This window comes from Pongo abelii, chromosome 20, assembly GCF_028885655.2.
Source record: "Pongo abelii isolate AG06213 chromosome 20, NHGRI_mPonAbe1-v2.0_pri, whole genome shotgun sequence".
Lineage (NCBI taxonomy): Eukaryota > Metazoa > Chordata > Mammalia > Primates > Hominidae > Pongo > Pongo abelii.
In genome coordinates this window covers 19,588,407-19,606,613 of record NC_072005.2, presented here as the reverse complement: position 1 = coordinate 19,606,613, position 18,207 = coordinate 19,588,407, and the positions used below count along the sequence as shown (strand labels likewise).

Below are 18,207 nucleotides of genomic sequence, written 5' to 3'. Positions count from 1 at the left end.
GTAGTCCCAGCTACTTGGGAGGCTGAAGCAGGAGAATCGCTTGAACCTGGAAGGCGGAGGTTGCAGTGAGCCAAGATCACCCCACTGCACTCCAGCCTGGGCGACGGAGCAAGACTCTATCTCACCAAAAAAAAAAAAAAAAAATCCAGGTCTCAGCGCCAGGCGCGTTGGTAGCATGCACCCATAGTCCTAACTACTTGGGAGGCTGAGACAGAAGATCACTTGAGCCCAGGAGTTTTGAGGCAGCAGTGAGCCATGATTATGCCACTGCACTCCAGCCTGGGTGACAGAGCAAGAACTTGTGTCTAAAAAGAAAGGGGGTGGCCAGGCACGGTGGCTCACGCCTGTAATCCCAGCACTTTGGGAGGCCGAGGCAGGTGGATCATGAGGTCACGAGTTTGAGACCAGCCTCACCAATATGGTGAAAACCCTGTCTCTACTAAAAATACAAAAATTAGCGGGGGGTGGTGGTGCGTGCCTGTAATCCCAGCTACTCCGGAGGCTGAGGCAGGAGAATCGCTTGAGCCTGGGAGGTGGAGGTTGCAGTGAGCCGAGATCACGCCACTGTACTCTAGCCTCGGCAAAAAGACCGAGACTCCATTTCAAAGAAAAAAAAAAGGAGGTGGAGTGGGGTCGGGCCTCAGCTTGCGGACAGGCATTATGGTCACTGGAGCTACTCTTGTCCTTCCTGAGTTGGGACTGAGCACAGTGGCCCAGCCAGCTGGTAGGAGGGAGTGGCTGATCACTTGGGCCTGGGAGGAGTCAGGAGTTTATTCTGACCGGAAGAGGAAATGACTGTTTCGCAAAGTGCACTGAGCTTTGAGCTTTTTTTACCCCGCTGGTAAAATTGTTTGAACTTCATCAGCTTCCTTTATTCAAGGATGTCATTGAGCATCTAGGGTGGCCACATTTAGCAAGTGAAAATATAGGATGCCCCATTAGATTTGGATTTCAGATCAGTCACGAATGAATACCCTTTTAGTATAAGTGTATCCCAAAGCATCTTCCATGTGCCAGGAGTCAGTCTGGGTTTGGATAATCCACTTAATACACAGCCTGGTGCCTTTCAAGGAACTGGTCAAACATGAAGGTCAGAGTCTTTTGTGGCTTGGGAGACACAAACAGCCTTCAAAATCTACTTCCAAATCCACTTCCAGGTCAGGCACAGTAGCTCCTGCCTGTAACCCCCCAACAATTTGGGAGGCTGAGTCAGGAGGATCGCTTGAGGCCAGGAGTTTGAGACCAGCCTGGGCAACAAAGCAAGACTCCATCTGTACAAAAAATAATTAAAAAATTGGCTGGACATGGTGGCTTACCCCTGTAATCCCAGCACTTTGGGAGGCTAAGGTAGGTGGATCATTTGAGGACAGGAGTTCAAGACCAACCTGACCAACATGGCAAAACTCCATTTCTACTAAAAATATTAATACAAAAATTAGCCAGGCGTGGTGGCATGTGTCTGCAGTCCCAGATACTCTGGAGGCTGAGGCAGGAGAATCACTTGAATCTGGGATGGAGAGTTGCAATGAGCAGAGATCACACCACTACACTCCAGCCTGGGTGACAGAGTGAGACTCTGTCTCAAAATTAATTAATTAATTAATTAAAAACTGGCTAAGTGTGGTGGTGTGCATTTGGAGTCCTAACTACTCTGGAGGCTGAGACAGGAGGATCCCTTGAGCCCAGGAAGCCGAGGCTGCAGTAGGCTACAATTGCGCCACTGTACTCCAGCCTGGGTGACAGAACAAAATCCTTTCTCTAAAAAAAAGAGTTAAAAATGTTGCTGGGCACGGTGGCTCATGCCTGTAATCTCAGCCTTTTGAGAGGCTGAGGTGGGAGGATCGCTTGAGCCCAGGAGTTTGAGACCTGCCTGGGTAACATAATGAGACCTCATCGATACCAAAAAACAAAACAAAACAAAAAAAACCCTACTTTGGCCCCAAATTATGACCCGTGTGGGTGCCCCCAATTCTAGTTAGATGCCCATGTTGTATTGGTCAAAATGCCATTGCCAGACAGTCATAGTGGCTCACGCCTGTAATCCCAGCGTTTTGGGAGGCCAGGGCAGGAGGATCACTTGAAGTCAGGAGTTTGAGGCCAGCCTGGCCAACATGGTGAAACCCTGTCTCTACCAAAAATACAAAAATTAGCCGGGTGTGGTGCTGGGTGCCTGTAGTCCCAACTACTTGGGAGGCTGAGGCAGGAGAATCACATGAGCCTGGGAGGCGGAGGTTGCAGTGAGCTGAGATCGCACCTGTGTACTCCAGCCTGGGCAACAGCATAATAGCGCGAGGCTCCATTTCCAAAAATATTAATAATAATAATAATAATAATAATAATGCCATTGCCATCTCCTGCATCACAGATGATACAGCAAATGTCACCTGGGAAAGCGAAGCTGGATGTTTAGTTTCTTTGGTGGCCAGACACCAGTCCTGACCCTTTACACAGGAGTTAAGAGAAAGTGTCCTTTTCTGAGGTTAGGGATTGGGGCATGTTCAGCACTTGCTGACCCCAGTGGCTTTGAGTACTGAGATAAGTTTCTTGAAAAAGTTTCTAGCAAGAGATGCTGTGGCCGTGGGCTACAGTTCTTGTCATGGGGCTGAGTGTATACAGTCATGGGATCTGTCTGTGTGCAAAGCCCACCCCGGTCTCGTACCCGGCAGACAATGCATGTGGGTGTCCCCACAGCCAGACCAGGCCTGGGTGTGGCCAGCGGACATTCCAGGACACACCCAGGGAAGGAGCGTGTCACAAAGAATGCCCTGAAAAAGAATCTCCTTCAGCGAGGAACAGTGGCTCAGGGCTGGAATCCCAGCACTTTTGGAGGCTGAGGCTGGAGGATTGCTTGAAGCCAGGAGTTCAGGACCAGCGTGGATAACATAGTGAGACCCTGTCTCTATAAAAAATTAAAATAAGGCTGGGCGTGGTGGCTCACACCTGTAATCCCAGCACTTTGGGAGGCTGAGGCGGGCGGATCACGAGGTCAAGAGTTCTGTCTAGACCATCCTGGCCCACATGGTGAAACCCCGTCTCTACTAAAACTACAAAAAAAATTAGCCGGGCGCGGCGGTGAGGGCCTATAGTCTCAGCTACTCGGGAGGCTGAGGCAGGAGAATCACTTGAACCTGGGAGGTGGAGGTTGCAGTGAGCCGAGATTGCGCTGCTGGACTCCAGCCTGGGTGACAGTGAGACTCCGTCTCAAAACAAACAAACAAACAACAATAACAAAAATTAATTAATTAATTAAAAAATTAGCTGGGAATGATGGCACCTGCCTATGGTCCAAGCTACTTGGGAGGCTGAGGAGGGAGGATTGCTTGGGCCTGGGAGTTTGAGGCTCCAGTTCCTGGCTACATCATGCCACTGCACTTCAGCCTGAGAAATAGAGTAAGACCCTGTCTCCACACACAAAAAAATTTTCTTTTATTTTTATTTATTTATCTATCTATTTTTTTATTTATTTTGAGACAGAGTCTTGCCCTGTCGCCCAGGCTGGAGTGCAGTGGCACAATCTCAGCTCACTGCAACCTCCACCTCCCAGGTTCAAGAGATTCTCATGCCTCAGCCTCCTGAGTATCTGGTACTACAGGCGCCCGCCACCACACCTGGCTAATTTTTGCATTTTTAGTAGAGATGGGATTTCGCCATGTTGACCAGGCTGGTCTCAAACTCCTAACCTCAAGTGATCCACCCGCCTCGGCCTCCCACAGTGCTGGGATTATAGACGTGAGCCACCGTACCCTGCCCCAACATTTTTTTTCAATTTGAATTTAGATTGGAGTGGCCAGAGAGGAGGGGACCAGGCCTAATTGCACCTGGTGAATTTTTAAATTTTATGTAGAGATAGGGTCCCATCATGTTGCCAGGCTGGTCTGAAACTTCTGGGCTCAAGTGATCCTCCTGCCTCGGCCTCCCAAAGTGGTGGGATTACAGGTATGAGCCATTGATGCTGGCCAAAAAAAAAAAAAAAAATTTTTTTTTTGAGACAGAGTTTCACTCTTGTTGCCCAGGCTGGAGTGCAATGGCACGATCTCAGCTCACCGCAACCTCCACCTCCCGGGTTCAAGCAATTCTCCTGCCTCAACCTCCTGAGTAGCTGGAATTATAGGCACCCACCACCACGCCTGGCTAATTTTTTGTGTTTTTAGTAGAGACGGGGTTTTCACCATGTTGGCCAGGCTGGTCTCGAACTCCTGACCTCATGTGATCCGCCTGTCTCGGCCTCCCAAAGTGCTGGGATTACAGGCATGAGCCACTGCGCCTGCCACCCCCCCGTTTTTTTTTTTTTTAAGTCTTTCTGTCTTCCAGGCTGGAGTGCAGTGGCATAATCCTAGCTCACTGCAACTGCTGCCTTCCAGGTTCAAGCTATTTTCATGCCTCAGTCTCCCAAGTAGCTGGGATTACAGGTGCCCGCCACCACATCCAGCTGATTTTTGTATTTTTAGTAGAGACGGGAGTTTCAGCATGTTGGCCAGGCTGGTCTGGAACTCCTGACCTCAAGTGATCCACCCGCCTTGGCCTCCCAAAGTGCTGGGATTACAGGCGTGAGCTACCGCACATGACCAAAGAAAAAACATTTTTTTTTTTTGAGACAGATTCTCACTCTGTCGCCCAGGCTGTAGTGCAGTGGTGCAATCTTGGCTTGCTGCAACTTCCACCTCCCAGGTTTAAGTGATTCTCCAGCCTTAGTCTCCCAAGTAGCTGGGACTACAGGCACAAACCACCAATGCCCGGCTAACTTTTGTATTTTTTGTAGAGATGGGGTTTCACCATATTGTCCAGGCTGGTCTGGAACTCCTGACCTCAGGTGATCCACCAGCCTCGGCCTCGCAAATTGCTGGGATTATAGGTGTGAGCCACCGTGCCCAATTTTTGTATTTTTAGTAGAGACGGGGTTTCACCATGTTGGCTATGCTGGTCTCAAACTCTTGGCCTCCCAAAGTGCTGGGATTACAGACTCCCGAAGTGCTGGGATTTTTTTTTTTTTTTTTTTTTTTTTTCTGAGACAGAGTCTCGCTCTGTTGCCCAGGCTGCAGTGCAGTGGTGTGACCTCTCCTCACCGCAAGCTCTGCCTCCCGGGTTCACGCCATTCTCCTGCCTCAGCCTCCTGAGTAGCTGGGACTACAGGTGCCCGCCACCACGCCCGGCTAATTTTTTGTATTTTTAGTAGAGATGGGGTGTCACCGTTTTAGCCAGATTGGTCTCGACCTCCTGAGCTCGTGATCCACCCGCCTCGGCCTCCTAAAGTGCTGGGATTATAGGCATGAGCCACTGTGCCCAGCCTGTGCTGGGATTTTTTGCCGCACTTGGCAAAAAAATTTTTTTAATAAAAAGGATCCTCTTGTCATATAGGTTTTGGGTGTAAGGAGAACTAGTTGCCAAGAAAAAAAAATCCTGTGAGTGGAGGAGCTGAGTAGGACTCAGGGGTCACTTCCTTGAGTGGGTACCAGAGGATGCTCCAGAGAAGAACACCCTGGAGCAATTAGGTCACTTTTCCTGGGGAGCGGGTGGCTCAGGAAGCAGCATGGTGGCCGGTGTGTGAAGTATTAGGGGCATTTGGATCTAGGACCCGGCTCTGAGACACTTACTCAGGTTCCTTTAGGGTCAGGCCTGAGTCAAGCCAGGGCCTGGGCCGGTGTCCGGAGTGCCCCAGCCCCCTGGGCATGCGCTGTTGGGTTACACATTATACAAGAGTCAGGGACTGACCCTGGCCAGCAGACACTGTCATCAGCTGACCTGTCTGCCATGTATTCTGCCTTGGATGTACCACCGTCATCCACGAGTGCAGTTCTGGGCATGTGAGTCTCAGTCCAGTGGGGGCAGAAGGACGATGGCTCTGGTCTGGGGCCTCGGAGATTTGATTTCACACCTGAACACAGGGGCCCAGGCACTTTCTGAGCCCTCAGTGTCCTCCTGGATGTGCTTCCAGATGTCAGCTGAGTGCAAGGTGATGGTGGACTGGCCCTCCATAAATGCGACAGGCAGCCTGGTAGCTGCGATACCCTCCCAGTGTCCCCTGAGGGGTGGCAAGACAGGAGGGGACCAGGGCCAGAGCCTGCAGTCCCCACCTGAGTCACTCAACTGTGCCAGTAAGGGACACAATTCCCCAGATGCCTGGGTCTTGGTGGCCGCATTGCCAAAGCTGGAATGTTGTCCAGCTCTGATCAGCTGGCCCAAGGGGGGGCCTCCTTGCCTCCTTTTTTTTTTTTTTTGAGACGGAGTTTTGCTCTTGTTGTCCAGGCTGTGTGCAATGGCGTGACCTTGGCTCACTGCAACTTCCACCTCCCAGGTTCAAGCAATTCTCCTGCCTCAGCCTTCTGAGTAGCTGGGATTACAGGCACCCACCACCATGCCCGGCTAATTTTTTGTATTTTTAGTAGAGACAGGGTTTCACCATGTTGGGCAGGCTGGTCTCAAACTCCTGACATCAGGTGATCTGCCCACCTTGGCCTCCCAAAGTGCTGGAATTACAGGCATGAACCATCGCTTCCAGCCCTCCTTTTCGTCTTGTCACAGCGTCCCCCACCTCCTCCCCTGTGGTTGTCCCCCACCTACTGTGCGACACTCCCTTCTCACAGATGGTCAACACTCCCTCCCTTCTGAAACCCGTCATCAGGGGAACTATGTCCACTCTCTGAGGGCGTCAGACGTTGTCTGATGTGGTCTCTGCTGTGTTCCCAGCATCCAGCGCACAGTAGGTGCTTAATACATGTTTGGCAAGTAAAGGAGGGAATGGTGTCACCCTGACACCCGGAGAACCCTGGCCATTGTCTTCTCCAACAGTTACAGGAGTGGTGTGAAGGTCACCCCACATCCCTGCAGATGAGCAAAGCCTGGCCAGACTGGGGTCTGGCAACATCCAGCCCAGTCTTTCTAGCTGGATTGTAAGTTCCCACCTGTCCTACCTGGTGGGGACATTGCCTGGGCAGCCCTTGCTGCTCCTGAGCCGCCATGCCCCCTGGTGGCCAAGGCCAGAGCAGGCCAGGGGCCGCCAGTAGCAACTGAGGACACTTGCAGATGAAGACAGAGTGGGAGATACACTTCCGGTTCACGACAGCACTTCTGAGCAGTTTGTGCTTAACCCTTTAGGGGAGGATTTGTGCTCAGAACCCTGGAATAGCAGGACAGCACCAAGGCCACACAGAGACTCACTCTGGACAGAGTGTGCCTAACTGCAGATGGATCCTGAACCCTGTGCTGCAGAAACACTGAGTGTAAGGAACTGTGGTTAGAGACGACATTCACAACAAACACACACTGACAAAGTGGACCATCCCTGGCCGGGCACAGTGGCTCACACGTGTAATCCCAGCACTTTGGGAGGCCGAGGCGGGTGGATCACCCGAGGTCAGGAGTTCCAGACCAGCCTGGCCAACATGGTGAAACCACATCTCCACTAAAAGTACAAAGTAATTAGCTGGGCGTGGTGGTGTGCGCCTGTAATCCCAGCTACTCAGGAGGCTGAGGCAGGAGAATCGCTTGAACCTGGGAAGTGGAGGTTGCTGTAAGACGAGATTGCACCATTGCATTCCAGCCTGGGCAACCGGCGAAACTCCATCTCAAAAAAAAAAAAAAAAAAAAAAAAAAAATCAGAGTACTAAGAAAATAAAATTCATGTGGAAATTAACCTTTTCCTTTCCTTTCCCAGCCAATTTCATTGTAATCTCACCATGTGCGCATAAATTTGGGACGAAATAAGAAACTTCATCTTATTTATTTATTTTGAGGTGGAGTTTCCCTCTTGTCACCCAGGTTGGAGTGCAATGGTGAGATCTCGGCTCACTGCAACCTCCACCTCCCAGGTTCAAGCAATTCTCCTGCCTCAGCCTCCCGAGTAGCTGAGAATACAAGCACCTGCCACTACACCCAGCTAATTTTTGTATTTTTAGTAGAGATGAGGTTTCACCATGTTCACCAGGCTGATCTGGAACTCCTGACCTCAGGTGATTCGCCCGCCTTGGCTTCCCAAAGTGCTGGGATTACAGGCATGAGCCACTGTGTCCCTCCTCTTTCAATATTCATATGTTGGAATGTGATTGCATTTTTTTTTTTTTTGAGACGGAGTCTCGCTGTTGTCACCCAGGCTGGAGTGCAACAGCACAATCTCAGCTCAGGCGTAAGCCACCGCACCTGGCCTGTTTTTTCTTTTTTTTAATTGAGTCTCACTGTCACCCAGGCTGGAGTGCAGTGGCATGATCTCGGCTCACTGCAAGCTCTGCCTCCCAGGTTCAAGTGAGTGATTCTCCTGCCTCAGCCTCCTGAGTAGCTGGGACTACAGGCGCCCGCCACCAGGGCCGGCTAATTTTTTGTATTTTTAGTAGAGACGGGGTTTCACCGTGTTAGCCAGGATGGTCTCCATCTCCTGACATCATGATCTGCCCGCCTTGGCCTCCCAAAGTGCTGGGATTACAGGCGTGAGCCACTGTACTCGGTCCTCTGTTTTTTATTTGTTTATTTTTGAGACAGGGTCTTGATCTGTCGCTCAGGCTGGAATGCCATGGTGGGATCATGGCTCACTCCAGCCTTGAACTCCTGGGCTCAAGTGATCCTCTGCCTCAGCTTCCCCAGTAGATGGGACTACGGGTGCGCACCACCATGCCTGGCTAATTTTTTTGTATTTTTTGTACAGACAGGGTTTCGCCATGTTGCCCACACTGGTCTTGAACTCCTGAGCTCAAGTGATTCTCCTGTCTTGGCCTCCCAAATTTTTGAGATTACAGTCGTGAGCCACTGCACCCAGCCTGTGATTGTGTTTTGGAGGTGGGGCCTCTGGGAGATGATTATGTCATGAGGGTGGAGCTAGAGAGCAAGAGGACAGGAAGCAAACCAGGAAGCAGGCCCTCGCCAGACTCTGAATCTGCTGGCACCTTGATTTTGAATTTCCCAGCCTCTAGATCAGTAAGAAATAAGTATTTGTTGTTTGTAAGCCCCTCAGTCTATGGTAATTTGTTAAGGCAGCCGGAATAGGAGGAGACAGGATGTGAGGTGGCCGCTGGGAGGATTTCTGCCTGCATATATTTCCTCAGGTGCTGGGTTCTAGAAGCTGTGTTCAAAAGAAAGTTGTCCATTTTCTTTTTTGTTTTTATTATTATTTTTAGAGACCGGGTCTCACTCTGTTGCTCAGACTGGATTGCAGAGGTGCAATCGTGGCTCACTGCAGCCTCGACCTCTCAGGCTCAAGCAATCCTTCCACCTCAGACTCCTGAGTAGCTGGGACTGTAGGCATAGGCACACACTACTATGCCTGGCAATTTTTTTTTTTTTTTTTTTTGAGATGCATTCTCGCTCTGTCACCCAGGCTGGAGTGCAGTGGCGCGATCTCAGCTCTGCCACCCAGATCAAGTGATTCTCCTGCCCAAGCCTCCTGAGTAGCTGGGATTACAGGCACCTACCACCAAGCCCTGCTAATTTTTGTATTTTTAGTAGAGACGGGGTTTCACCATGTTGGCCAGGCTGGTCTCAAACTCCTGACCTCAGGTAATCCACCCGCCTCGGCCTCCCAAAGTGCTGGGATTATAGGCGTGAGCCACCACGCCCGGCCGCCTGGCAATTTTAAATTAAAAAAAAAAAAGTGTTTTTTTTTTCGAGAGGGAGTCTAGCTCTGTCGACCAGGCTGGACTGCGGTGGTGTGATCTTGGCTTACTGCAACCTCCACCTCCTGGATTCAAGCGATTCTCCTGCCTCAGCCTCCCATGTAGCTGGGATTACAGGTGCCCACCACCATGGCTGGCTAATTTTTGCATTATTTTATTTTTATTTTTATTTATTTTATTATTACTTTTTTTAGACGGAGTCTCACTCTGTGGCCCAGGCTGGAGGGCAGTGGCCTGATCTCAGCTCACCATAACCTCCAACCTCCCGGGTTCAAGTGATTCTCATGCCTCAGCCTCCTGAGTAGCTAGGATTTACAGGTGCCCACCACCATACCTGGCTAATTTTTTTTGTATTTTTAGTAGAGATGGGGTTTCACCATGTTGGCCAGGCTGGTCTCGAACTCCTCAGCTTAGGTGATCCATCTGCCTTGGCCTCCCAAAGTGCTGGGATTACAGGTGTGAGCCACCTCGCCCTGCCAGGTTTATTTTATTTTTGAGAGGGAGTCTTGCCCTGTCGCCCAGGCTGGACTGCAGTGGCGTGATCTTGGCTGACTGCAACTTCTGCCTCCTGGGTTCAAGAGATTCTCCTGCCCCAGCCTCCCAAGTACCTGAGATTACAGGCACCCGCTACCACGGCTGGCTAATTTTTATATTTTAGTAGAGACAGGGTTTCACCATGTTGGTCAGGCTGGTCTCAAACTCCTGACCTCGGCTGGGTGCGGTGGCTCATGCCTGTAATCCCAGCACTTTGGGAGGCCAAGGCGGGCGGATCACGAGGTCAGTCGATCGAGACCACAGTGAAACCCTGTCTCTACTAAAAATACAAAAAATTAGCTGGGCGCGGTGGAGGGCGCCTGTAGTCCCAGCTACTCGGGAGGCTGAGGCAGGAGAATGGCATGAACCCGGGAGGCAGAGCTTGCAGTGAGCTGAGATCGCGCCACTGCACTCCAGCCTGGGCGACAGAGCGAGACTCCGTCTCAAAAACAAAACAAAACAAAACAAAAAAAACTGCTGACCTCAAATGATCTCCCCGCCTTGGCCTCCCAAAGTGCTGGGATTACAGGCATGAGGCACCATGCCTGGCTGATTTTAATTTTTTTTTTTTTTTTTGAGATGGAGTCTCACTCCATCGCCCAGGCTGGAGTACAATGGTGCCATCTTGGCTCACTGCCACCTCTGCCTCCTGGGGTCACTGTCTTCTGCCTCAGCCTCCAGAGTAGCTGGGATTAGAGGCGCGTAGCACCACACCCAGCTGATTTTTGTATTTTTAGTAGAGACCGTGTTTCGCCATGTTGGCCACACTGGTCTTGAACGCCTGACCTCAGGTGATCTGCCTGCCTCGGCCTCCCAACATGGTGGGATTACAGACATGAGCCACCACGTCCTGCTGATTTTAAATTTTTTATAGAGACAAAGTCTTGCTACGTTGCCCAGTTTGGTCTCAAACTCCTGGCCTCAAGTGATACGCTTGCCTCGGCCTCCCGAAGTACCGGGATTACAGGCAGATGTTTTATTTTTTATAGAGACGGGGTCTTGCTATGTTGCTCAGGCTAGTCTCAAACTTTTGGACCTGAACCATCATCCCATCTCAGCCTCCTAAGGAGCTGGGACTACAGGTATGCTCCACCACATCTGGCTCCTGTCATTTGTTTTTTGTTTCGCTATGTTTTGTTTAGAGACCGGGTCTAACTCTGTCACCCAGGCTGGAGTGCAGTGGGGCAATCATAGCTTGCTGCAGCCTCAACCTCCTGGGCTCAAGCGATCCTCCTGCCTCAACCTCCCTCTTGCCTCATCCTCCAAGTGGATGAGGGATGAGATGGATGAGGACATGGCTTGTGGGAAAAGGAAGGTCGCTCACTTCCTGAGTCAGGGTCCCATGGATGCTGCACAGGGCATAGCCTACTCGGAAATGACTCAACAGGAGGAGCTGTGTGACCCTGGTCTGCCGGGAGCCCAGGCCAAGGTGACTGCCTGGGTGTAGGCTTTGTGTCAAACATTGGTCAACCCAGGATAGACCTGCTGTCCACACGCAGGTTCACACCTCCCAGCTGGGGGCTGCACACCTGCTGGAAAGGCGACTGGTCCCATGGCAGGCTCGTCATGCTGTGCTCTGGTCCAGCTCAGGTTCAAGATGTGAATCCCATGCAGGGGCTGGAGAGGTATGAGATGGGCCAGATGGGCTCCTGTCTGTCTGGAGGAGATGATGTTCAAGCTGATGATGAAGGATAAGCAGAGTCTACCTTGAGTGAAAAGGCTGCCTGGTGCTGAACTGGTAGGGATGGGGCAGAGCGAGGCCAGGCATCGATGGTTGGGGTGCTGTGATCACCGTATTGAGACTCAAACACTCGCACAGGGTCGGTGTGGTGTCTCACGCCTGTAATCCCAGCACTTCGGGAGTCCAAGGTGGGAGGATTGCTTGAGCTCAGGAGTTGGAGACCAGCCTGGCCAACATTGTGAAACCCTGTGTCTACTAAAAAATACAAAAATATTAGCTGGGCATGGAGGCAGGTGCCTGTAATCCCAGCTACTTGGGAGGCTGGGGCAGGAGAATCTCTTGAATCTGGGAGGCAGAGGTTGCAGTGAGCCGAGATCACGCCACTGCACTCCAGCCCGGGCAACAGTGCAAGACTCCATCTCAAAAAAAAAAAAAAAAAAAAAAATTAACCGGGTGTGGCGGCACATATCTATAGTCCCAGCTACCCGGGAGGATGAGGCAGGAGGGTCGCTTGGGCCAGGGCGTTTGAGGCTGCAGTGACGCTCAAGTGATTGCACCACTGCACTACTGCCTGGGCAACAGAGTGAGACTCTGTCTCTAAACGACACATAGCAAAACAAAATACAAAAACGTTGCACATCCAGCAGAGCCCCTTGGGGCTCGAGGCTAAGATGGCTTGTGTATCTCTCATGGGGAACTAAGCTGAGAGTGACATGAGGGCCTTCACACCATATGTGTGTGCTGAGAGGCCCTGTCTGTCCACAATAAAGACACAGGGAAAGCTCAGGAGAATTGAAAACACGTGCTCCAGCCAAAACTCACAGAGCAGCACTATTCACAGTCGCCATAAGGAGGAAGCAACCCGAATATCCATAAAAGGATGGATAAGGCCGGGCACCGTGGTTCACGCTGGTAATCCCAGCACTTTGGGAGGCCAAGGCGGGCAGATCGCTTGAGTCCAGGAGTTCAAGACCAGCCTGGGCAACAAGGTGAAACCCCATGTCTAAAAAATATAGAAAAATTAGCCTGGCATGGTGGTGTGTGCCTGTCATTCCAGCTATTTGGGGGGCTGAGGTGGGAGGATCCCTTGAGCCTGGGAGGTGGAGGTTGCAGTGAGCTGAGATCATACCACTGCACTGGGATATAGAGCAAGATCCTATCTCAAGAAAAAAAAAAAAAAAAAAAGCCGGGTACAGTGGCTTACGCCTGTAATCCCAGCACTTTGGGAGGCCGAGGCAGGTGGATCACAAGGTCAGGGGTCTGAGACCAGCCTGGCCAATATGGTGAAACCTCATCTCTACTAAAAATACAAAAATTATCTGGGCGTGGTGGTGTGCGCCTGTAGTCCCAGCTACTCAGGAGACTGAGGCAGGAGAATTGCTTGAACCTAGGAAGCGAAGGTTGCAGTGAGCCGAGATCAACCCACTGCACTCCAGCCTGGGTGACAAAGCAAGACTCTGTCTCAAAAAAAAAAAAAAAAAAAAAAAAAGATAAACAGTTTGGTCCATCCATATAATGGGATATTATTCAGTCATAAAAGGAACGAAGCAATGATCCATGCTACAGTGCAGATGAACCTCGAAAACATGGTGCTGAGAGACCCCAGACTACAAGAGGTCACAGGGTATGAGATTCCATTGATATAAAATATCCAGAACAGGCAAATCCACAGACAGGAAGCAGATTAGTAGTTGCCAGGGGCTTGGGGAGGGAGGAGGAATGAGGAGTGACTGCTGATGGCAATGAATCTCCTTTTGGGGGAATGAAAATGTCCTAGAACTAGATAGAGATGATAATTGTGCAACACTGTGAATGTACTGAATACCACTGAGCAGTCCACTTTACAAATGATTCTATTTTATATACATATAAAATAGAGCAAGACTCTGTCTCTACTAATATCCTCCTGGGTTCAAGCAATCCTCCCGCCTCAGCCTCCTGAGTAACTGGGATTACAGGAACACACTACCATACCTGGCTAATTTTTTTTTTTTTCGAGGTACAGTCTCCCTCTCTCGCCTAGGCAGTGGTGTGATCTTGGTTCATTGCAACCTCTGCCTCCGGGTTCAAGCGATTCTCCTGCTTCAGCCTCCCGAGTAGATTACGGTTGTGCGCCACCATACCGGCTAATTTTTATATTTTGTATTTATTTATTTTTTGAGAGAGAGTCTTACTCTCTGTCACCCAGGCTGGAGCGCAGTATCAGGATCTTGGGTCACTGAAACCTCCACTCCCTGGTGCAAGCGAATCTCCTGCCTCAGCCTCCTGAGTAGCTGGGACTACAAGTGCATGCCACCACACCCAGCTAATTTTTGTATTTTTTAGTAGAGACAGGGTTTCACTATGCTAGCCAGGCTGGTCTCAACTCTTGGCCTTAAGTGATCCGCCCACCTCGGCTTCCCAAAGTGCTGGGATTACCGGCTTGAGCCACTGCACCTGGTTGCCTGGCTGATTTTTATATAGTTTTTGTAGAGACTGGGTCTCACTATGTAGCCCAGGCTGTTCTTGAACTCCTGGGCTCAAGGGATCCTCCTGCCTCGGCCTCCCAAAGTGCTGGGATTACAGGCGCAAGCCAGCACAACCTGCAAAAACAGTTAAATTTGTTATGGTAATTTCACCTCAAAACAAAAAAATCTGGGCAAATAACGCCCCTCACTCCCAGGTGTATGGAGGCTGGTCCCCTCTAAGAATGCAGGGACCAGCTGGGCACGGTGGCTCAGGCCTGTAATCCCAGCACTTTGGGAGGCCAAGACGGGTGGATCACAAGGTTAGGAGTTCAAGACCAGCCTGGCCAACACAGTGAAATGCTGTTTCTACTAAAAATACAAAAAATTAGCTGGGCTTGGTGGCAGGCACCTGTAATCCCAGCTACTTGGGAGGCTGAGGCAGGAGAATCACTTGAACCTGGGAGGTGGAGGTTGCAGTGAGCAGAGATCACGCCTCTGCACTCCAGCCTGGGCAACAGTGCAAGACTCCATCTCAAACGACAACAACAAAAAACACAGGGACCAGGACACCTGGGTGCATGAGGGAGTCTGCCCCTGGGAGGGCTGGGAAGGGAGGATTCGCGGAGCAGGCTGTTGAAGGCCTCATATGCTGATGGAACATGGGGTTCCTTCCTCTCTAGGTGGGGCCAGACTGGAGGAAAATGATCAGTGGAGGGGATGGGGACTCAGGCTTCCATTCACGTCATCTGGCTCAGGATTTGGGGACTGCATCCTCATGCTGAAGACCCCGCCACAGAGGGGGCCCCTGTGGGCATGGCAGGGAGGGTGGCAGCTGTCTTTGGGATGGCTCACAAAGCGGACAGAGGAAACAACAAAGACACAGCACGTGGCTCCTGTAAGTCATTTTACTTTGAATATATAGGAAACAAAATCCACAAACAGGAAGCTATGTTCTATGGTTACGTCTTTTAAACAATGTTCTGTATTTACAAATTGTTTTTTTCCCTAAGTAAAAGCACCAGCTGAAAAGTTATAGGCTGCTAAAACCGTTACGATATTACAAACCCATTAAAAGACATTATGCCAAACATACTTATTAAAAACCTTAACAAAACGAAGAGACAACTGACAACGCAACCAACAAATTGAGCCACCATGCTGGGCTGGGTGGCAGTTCCAATTTCCCTGCCTGTGTTTCTGATCAACAGGGTGGGAGTGCTTATCCCAGGGAGAGGACCCTCGCCCACTGGCAGGCAACTACAGGGACAGAGCTGGGGAGAGGCAGCTGCGTCTGAAGGAAACATGGCAGCCTCACTTCCTGCTGTAGGTGGCCTCCTGGTCAGACCCTCTCAACCCACAGGACAAGGGCAGAGGCATACAGGAGGGTCTGGCCAGCTTTCAGCTGTTCATCTGTCAACAGAATGCCTTTCTGTGACCTTGTCCTCATCCACTGAAGGGTCTGGAGTTTTTGTTTTTTCCTAGACACTTAGCTACAGGACACTGTGTGATGTGTACTCAGGGACTTGCTGTCTGCCTTCCATTGTTTTGTTTTTTTGAGACAAAGTCTCACCATCACCCAGGCTGGAGTGCAGTGGCACGATCATGCTCACTGCAGCCTCAATCTCCTGGGCTCAAGTGATCCTCCTGCCTCAGCCTCCCAGTTAGCTGGGACTACAGGCATACGCCACCGTGTCTGGCCTCTATTCTTGCAACTGAATGAGACGCTATGAGGCGCTGAGCGACCCACAGGAAAGTACTTATCAAAAGCTTTGTGTCATGAGAAGATGCGGCTGTGGAAGGAGGTTCAAAGCTTGCACACACGCACACACACACGCATGCACATGATTTGGCTTCCATAAAGCTTGAGTAGAGTATTAAATATCGAGTACTGAGTTTTTAATTGTAAACTTAAGATCTCATCCTTAACTTTACATATACATAGATAACGGGGTGGTCATGAAAAGCACTTTAACATCAGGACAGATGTTAAGTTCTGAGGTTCTGTTTTCAACTGCTCTACATACAAAATGCCCTACAAGCAAAGAAAGGCTTAAATAAATAGATGGGGATGAACATGATGCACGCCGTGGTGACATGAGTGGTGTGCAGGGGTCGGACAGTGCGGGACCCGGTTGGGCAGGAGCACATTGTGGAGACACAAGTGGTGGCATCTCAGGGATGTAGGGGAGGATGTGGGGGGCTCCTTCAAGGTGGAGCTAGCAGAGGCCATGGCTCGGGAGGAAGACAGGACAGGGACAGTTTGTGGGCCAGTGCCACACGCTCTCCTATTGGCTTCACGGGCCTGGGGGCAGCCCTGGGTAGCACAGGACAGGGCCAGGCTCTCCCCCTGGAGACCCAGAGATGGCGGTGGTCCTCTTAGAACAAACCCTCACCAGCCCCGCCCTCTGACCAGCCTGTCACTGGTGCTGATGTTAGGTGGTGGCCAGTGAGGAAGGGGGTTATTGACAGCCCTGCCTGTGGCTAAGGCACACCCAACCTGGGAACCCTGAGCAGCTGACCTAAGCAATCCAGCGTCCCTTTAGTCACAGACACCAAAGCTCCCAGAGGCAGCTCCACCAAGTGAGGGTGACAAGACCTAAAACCACCACCTACCCTGTTGAGCAGGACCCCCACCCCCTGCAGCAGGGAGAGGCTCCTGGGCCCCAGAAGCTGGAGGGGGTGGTGTCTTGAGCCCTGACACCTGCTGCTGCTATCTTGACCCCTGACCACCCGCCGCAACTCGGAATGCCACACTGTGACCACTGGGGCACCTCCTGATTATCCAAGAAAAGTAGATAAAACCAAACGCTGCTGTCTGGGCCCAGCGGAGGCTCCCTGGGGCCCGGCTAGGGTGCGGGTTTCACACTGTGCCCCAGAGACCCAGCAGTGAAGGTGAGGCAGTGCGGGGGTGGGGGACCAAGAGGCTGAGCAGGGAAGGCCACAGATTTGCCAGGAAGAAAGTCCCTGGGCTCCAGATCTGGGGGGTGGGGGGCCCGTGCCATGCACTCTAAGCTAGCTGAGGAGGTGATCTTAAATTTGGGAGAGGAGCCCACTCCCCCACTTCCTGCCCCTCAGCAGCCACAAGATGGGGGAAGGTGGCTGGTGCAACAGGAGCCTCAGCTCCCAGCTCCATCTCCACAGATCTTCACCGCACACCCATGTGCATCCACATGCACACCCGTGTTTACAATCACCTGCACCCCCACGGCGGGATGGCGAGTCCGGTCAAGGTGCAGATGTTTGGAAGCTGAGTTCCTGGGTCCCTGAGGGTTCCTGACCAGAGGTCCCGGCTGCTGCAGGGACTGACGCTGGAGAGAAAGCTGGGAAAAGTGCTGGGATCTGTGCTTCGTCCCGCACGCGGGCCATTACTTCTTCCCTCCAAATTCAGGCCAGAAACTGGCATCCGGGCTCTAGAAATTGCCTTGAGCAGAGGAAACACTCTACTCCCGCTCGGCATCAAGGCCTGGGTGATGGAGAGTCAGGCGTGGTGCCCCTAGGGCACCGCCTGCCCTGGCACACAGGATTAGGACCTGCTGGAGGCCTGCACCCTACTCCTGGCTGACGTGACCCAGATGCCAAGGCAGGACTGGCACTGAGGTCCACTCTGAAGGATGGCTCTGGAGAGACAGTGCCTGTGTGCCACCTGTGAGCCTCTGCACTGGGGGTCCTGGTGCGAGGTGTGAACGGCTGCCACCCCTCCTGGGAGGGCAGGGACTGGCCCCGCACATTCCCAGGACTTGGAAGCTCTAGAGACAATCAGGAAGGAAGCACGCCTCGAAGGCAGGCTTGAGTGCCGTCTGGGTGGAAGCCGGAGACGCGCAGGCCCTGCGGAGCTGGATGGCCCCATCAAGGCCTCACAGGAGGCTGGCCAGGCTGGTGTTGGGTCCATTCTGAGCTTGGAACTGCACGGGGGGTGGACCGTCTGTCCACTGTGGGGAGGAGAGGACAT

General features: G+C 51.6%; 1 protein-coding gene and 1 long non-coding RNA gene across 4 annotated transcripts in view; one reads left to right on the top strand and one right to left on the bottom strand.

Moving 5' to 3' along the window:
• Positions 1–2,819: 2,819 nt before the first annotated feature.
• On the top strand, positions 2,820–16,206 carry LOC134760632 (uncharacterized). Its single transcript, XR_010138445.1, has 2 exons — positions 2,820–2,885; positions 14,939–16,206. It is a non-coding gene; the product is annotated as an uncharacterized LOC134760632 (long non-coding RNA).
• The window catches only part of MAU2 (MAU2 sister chromatid cohesion factor), a 37,437-nt gene continuing 34,375 nt past the window's right edge, over positions 15,146–18,207 (bottom strand). For all 3 annotated transcript variants that reach the window (XM_009253030.4, XM_002828963.6, XM_054538765.2), the window contains exon 19: positions 15,146–18,187. In XM_009253030.4, coding sequence (XP_009251305.1) covers positions 18,113–18,187 — 75 coding nt within the window. In that variant the 3' untranslated portion in view covers positions 15,146–18,112. The remainder of the gene's footprint in view (positions 18,188–18,207) is intronic.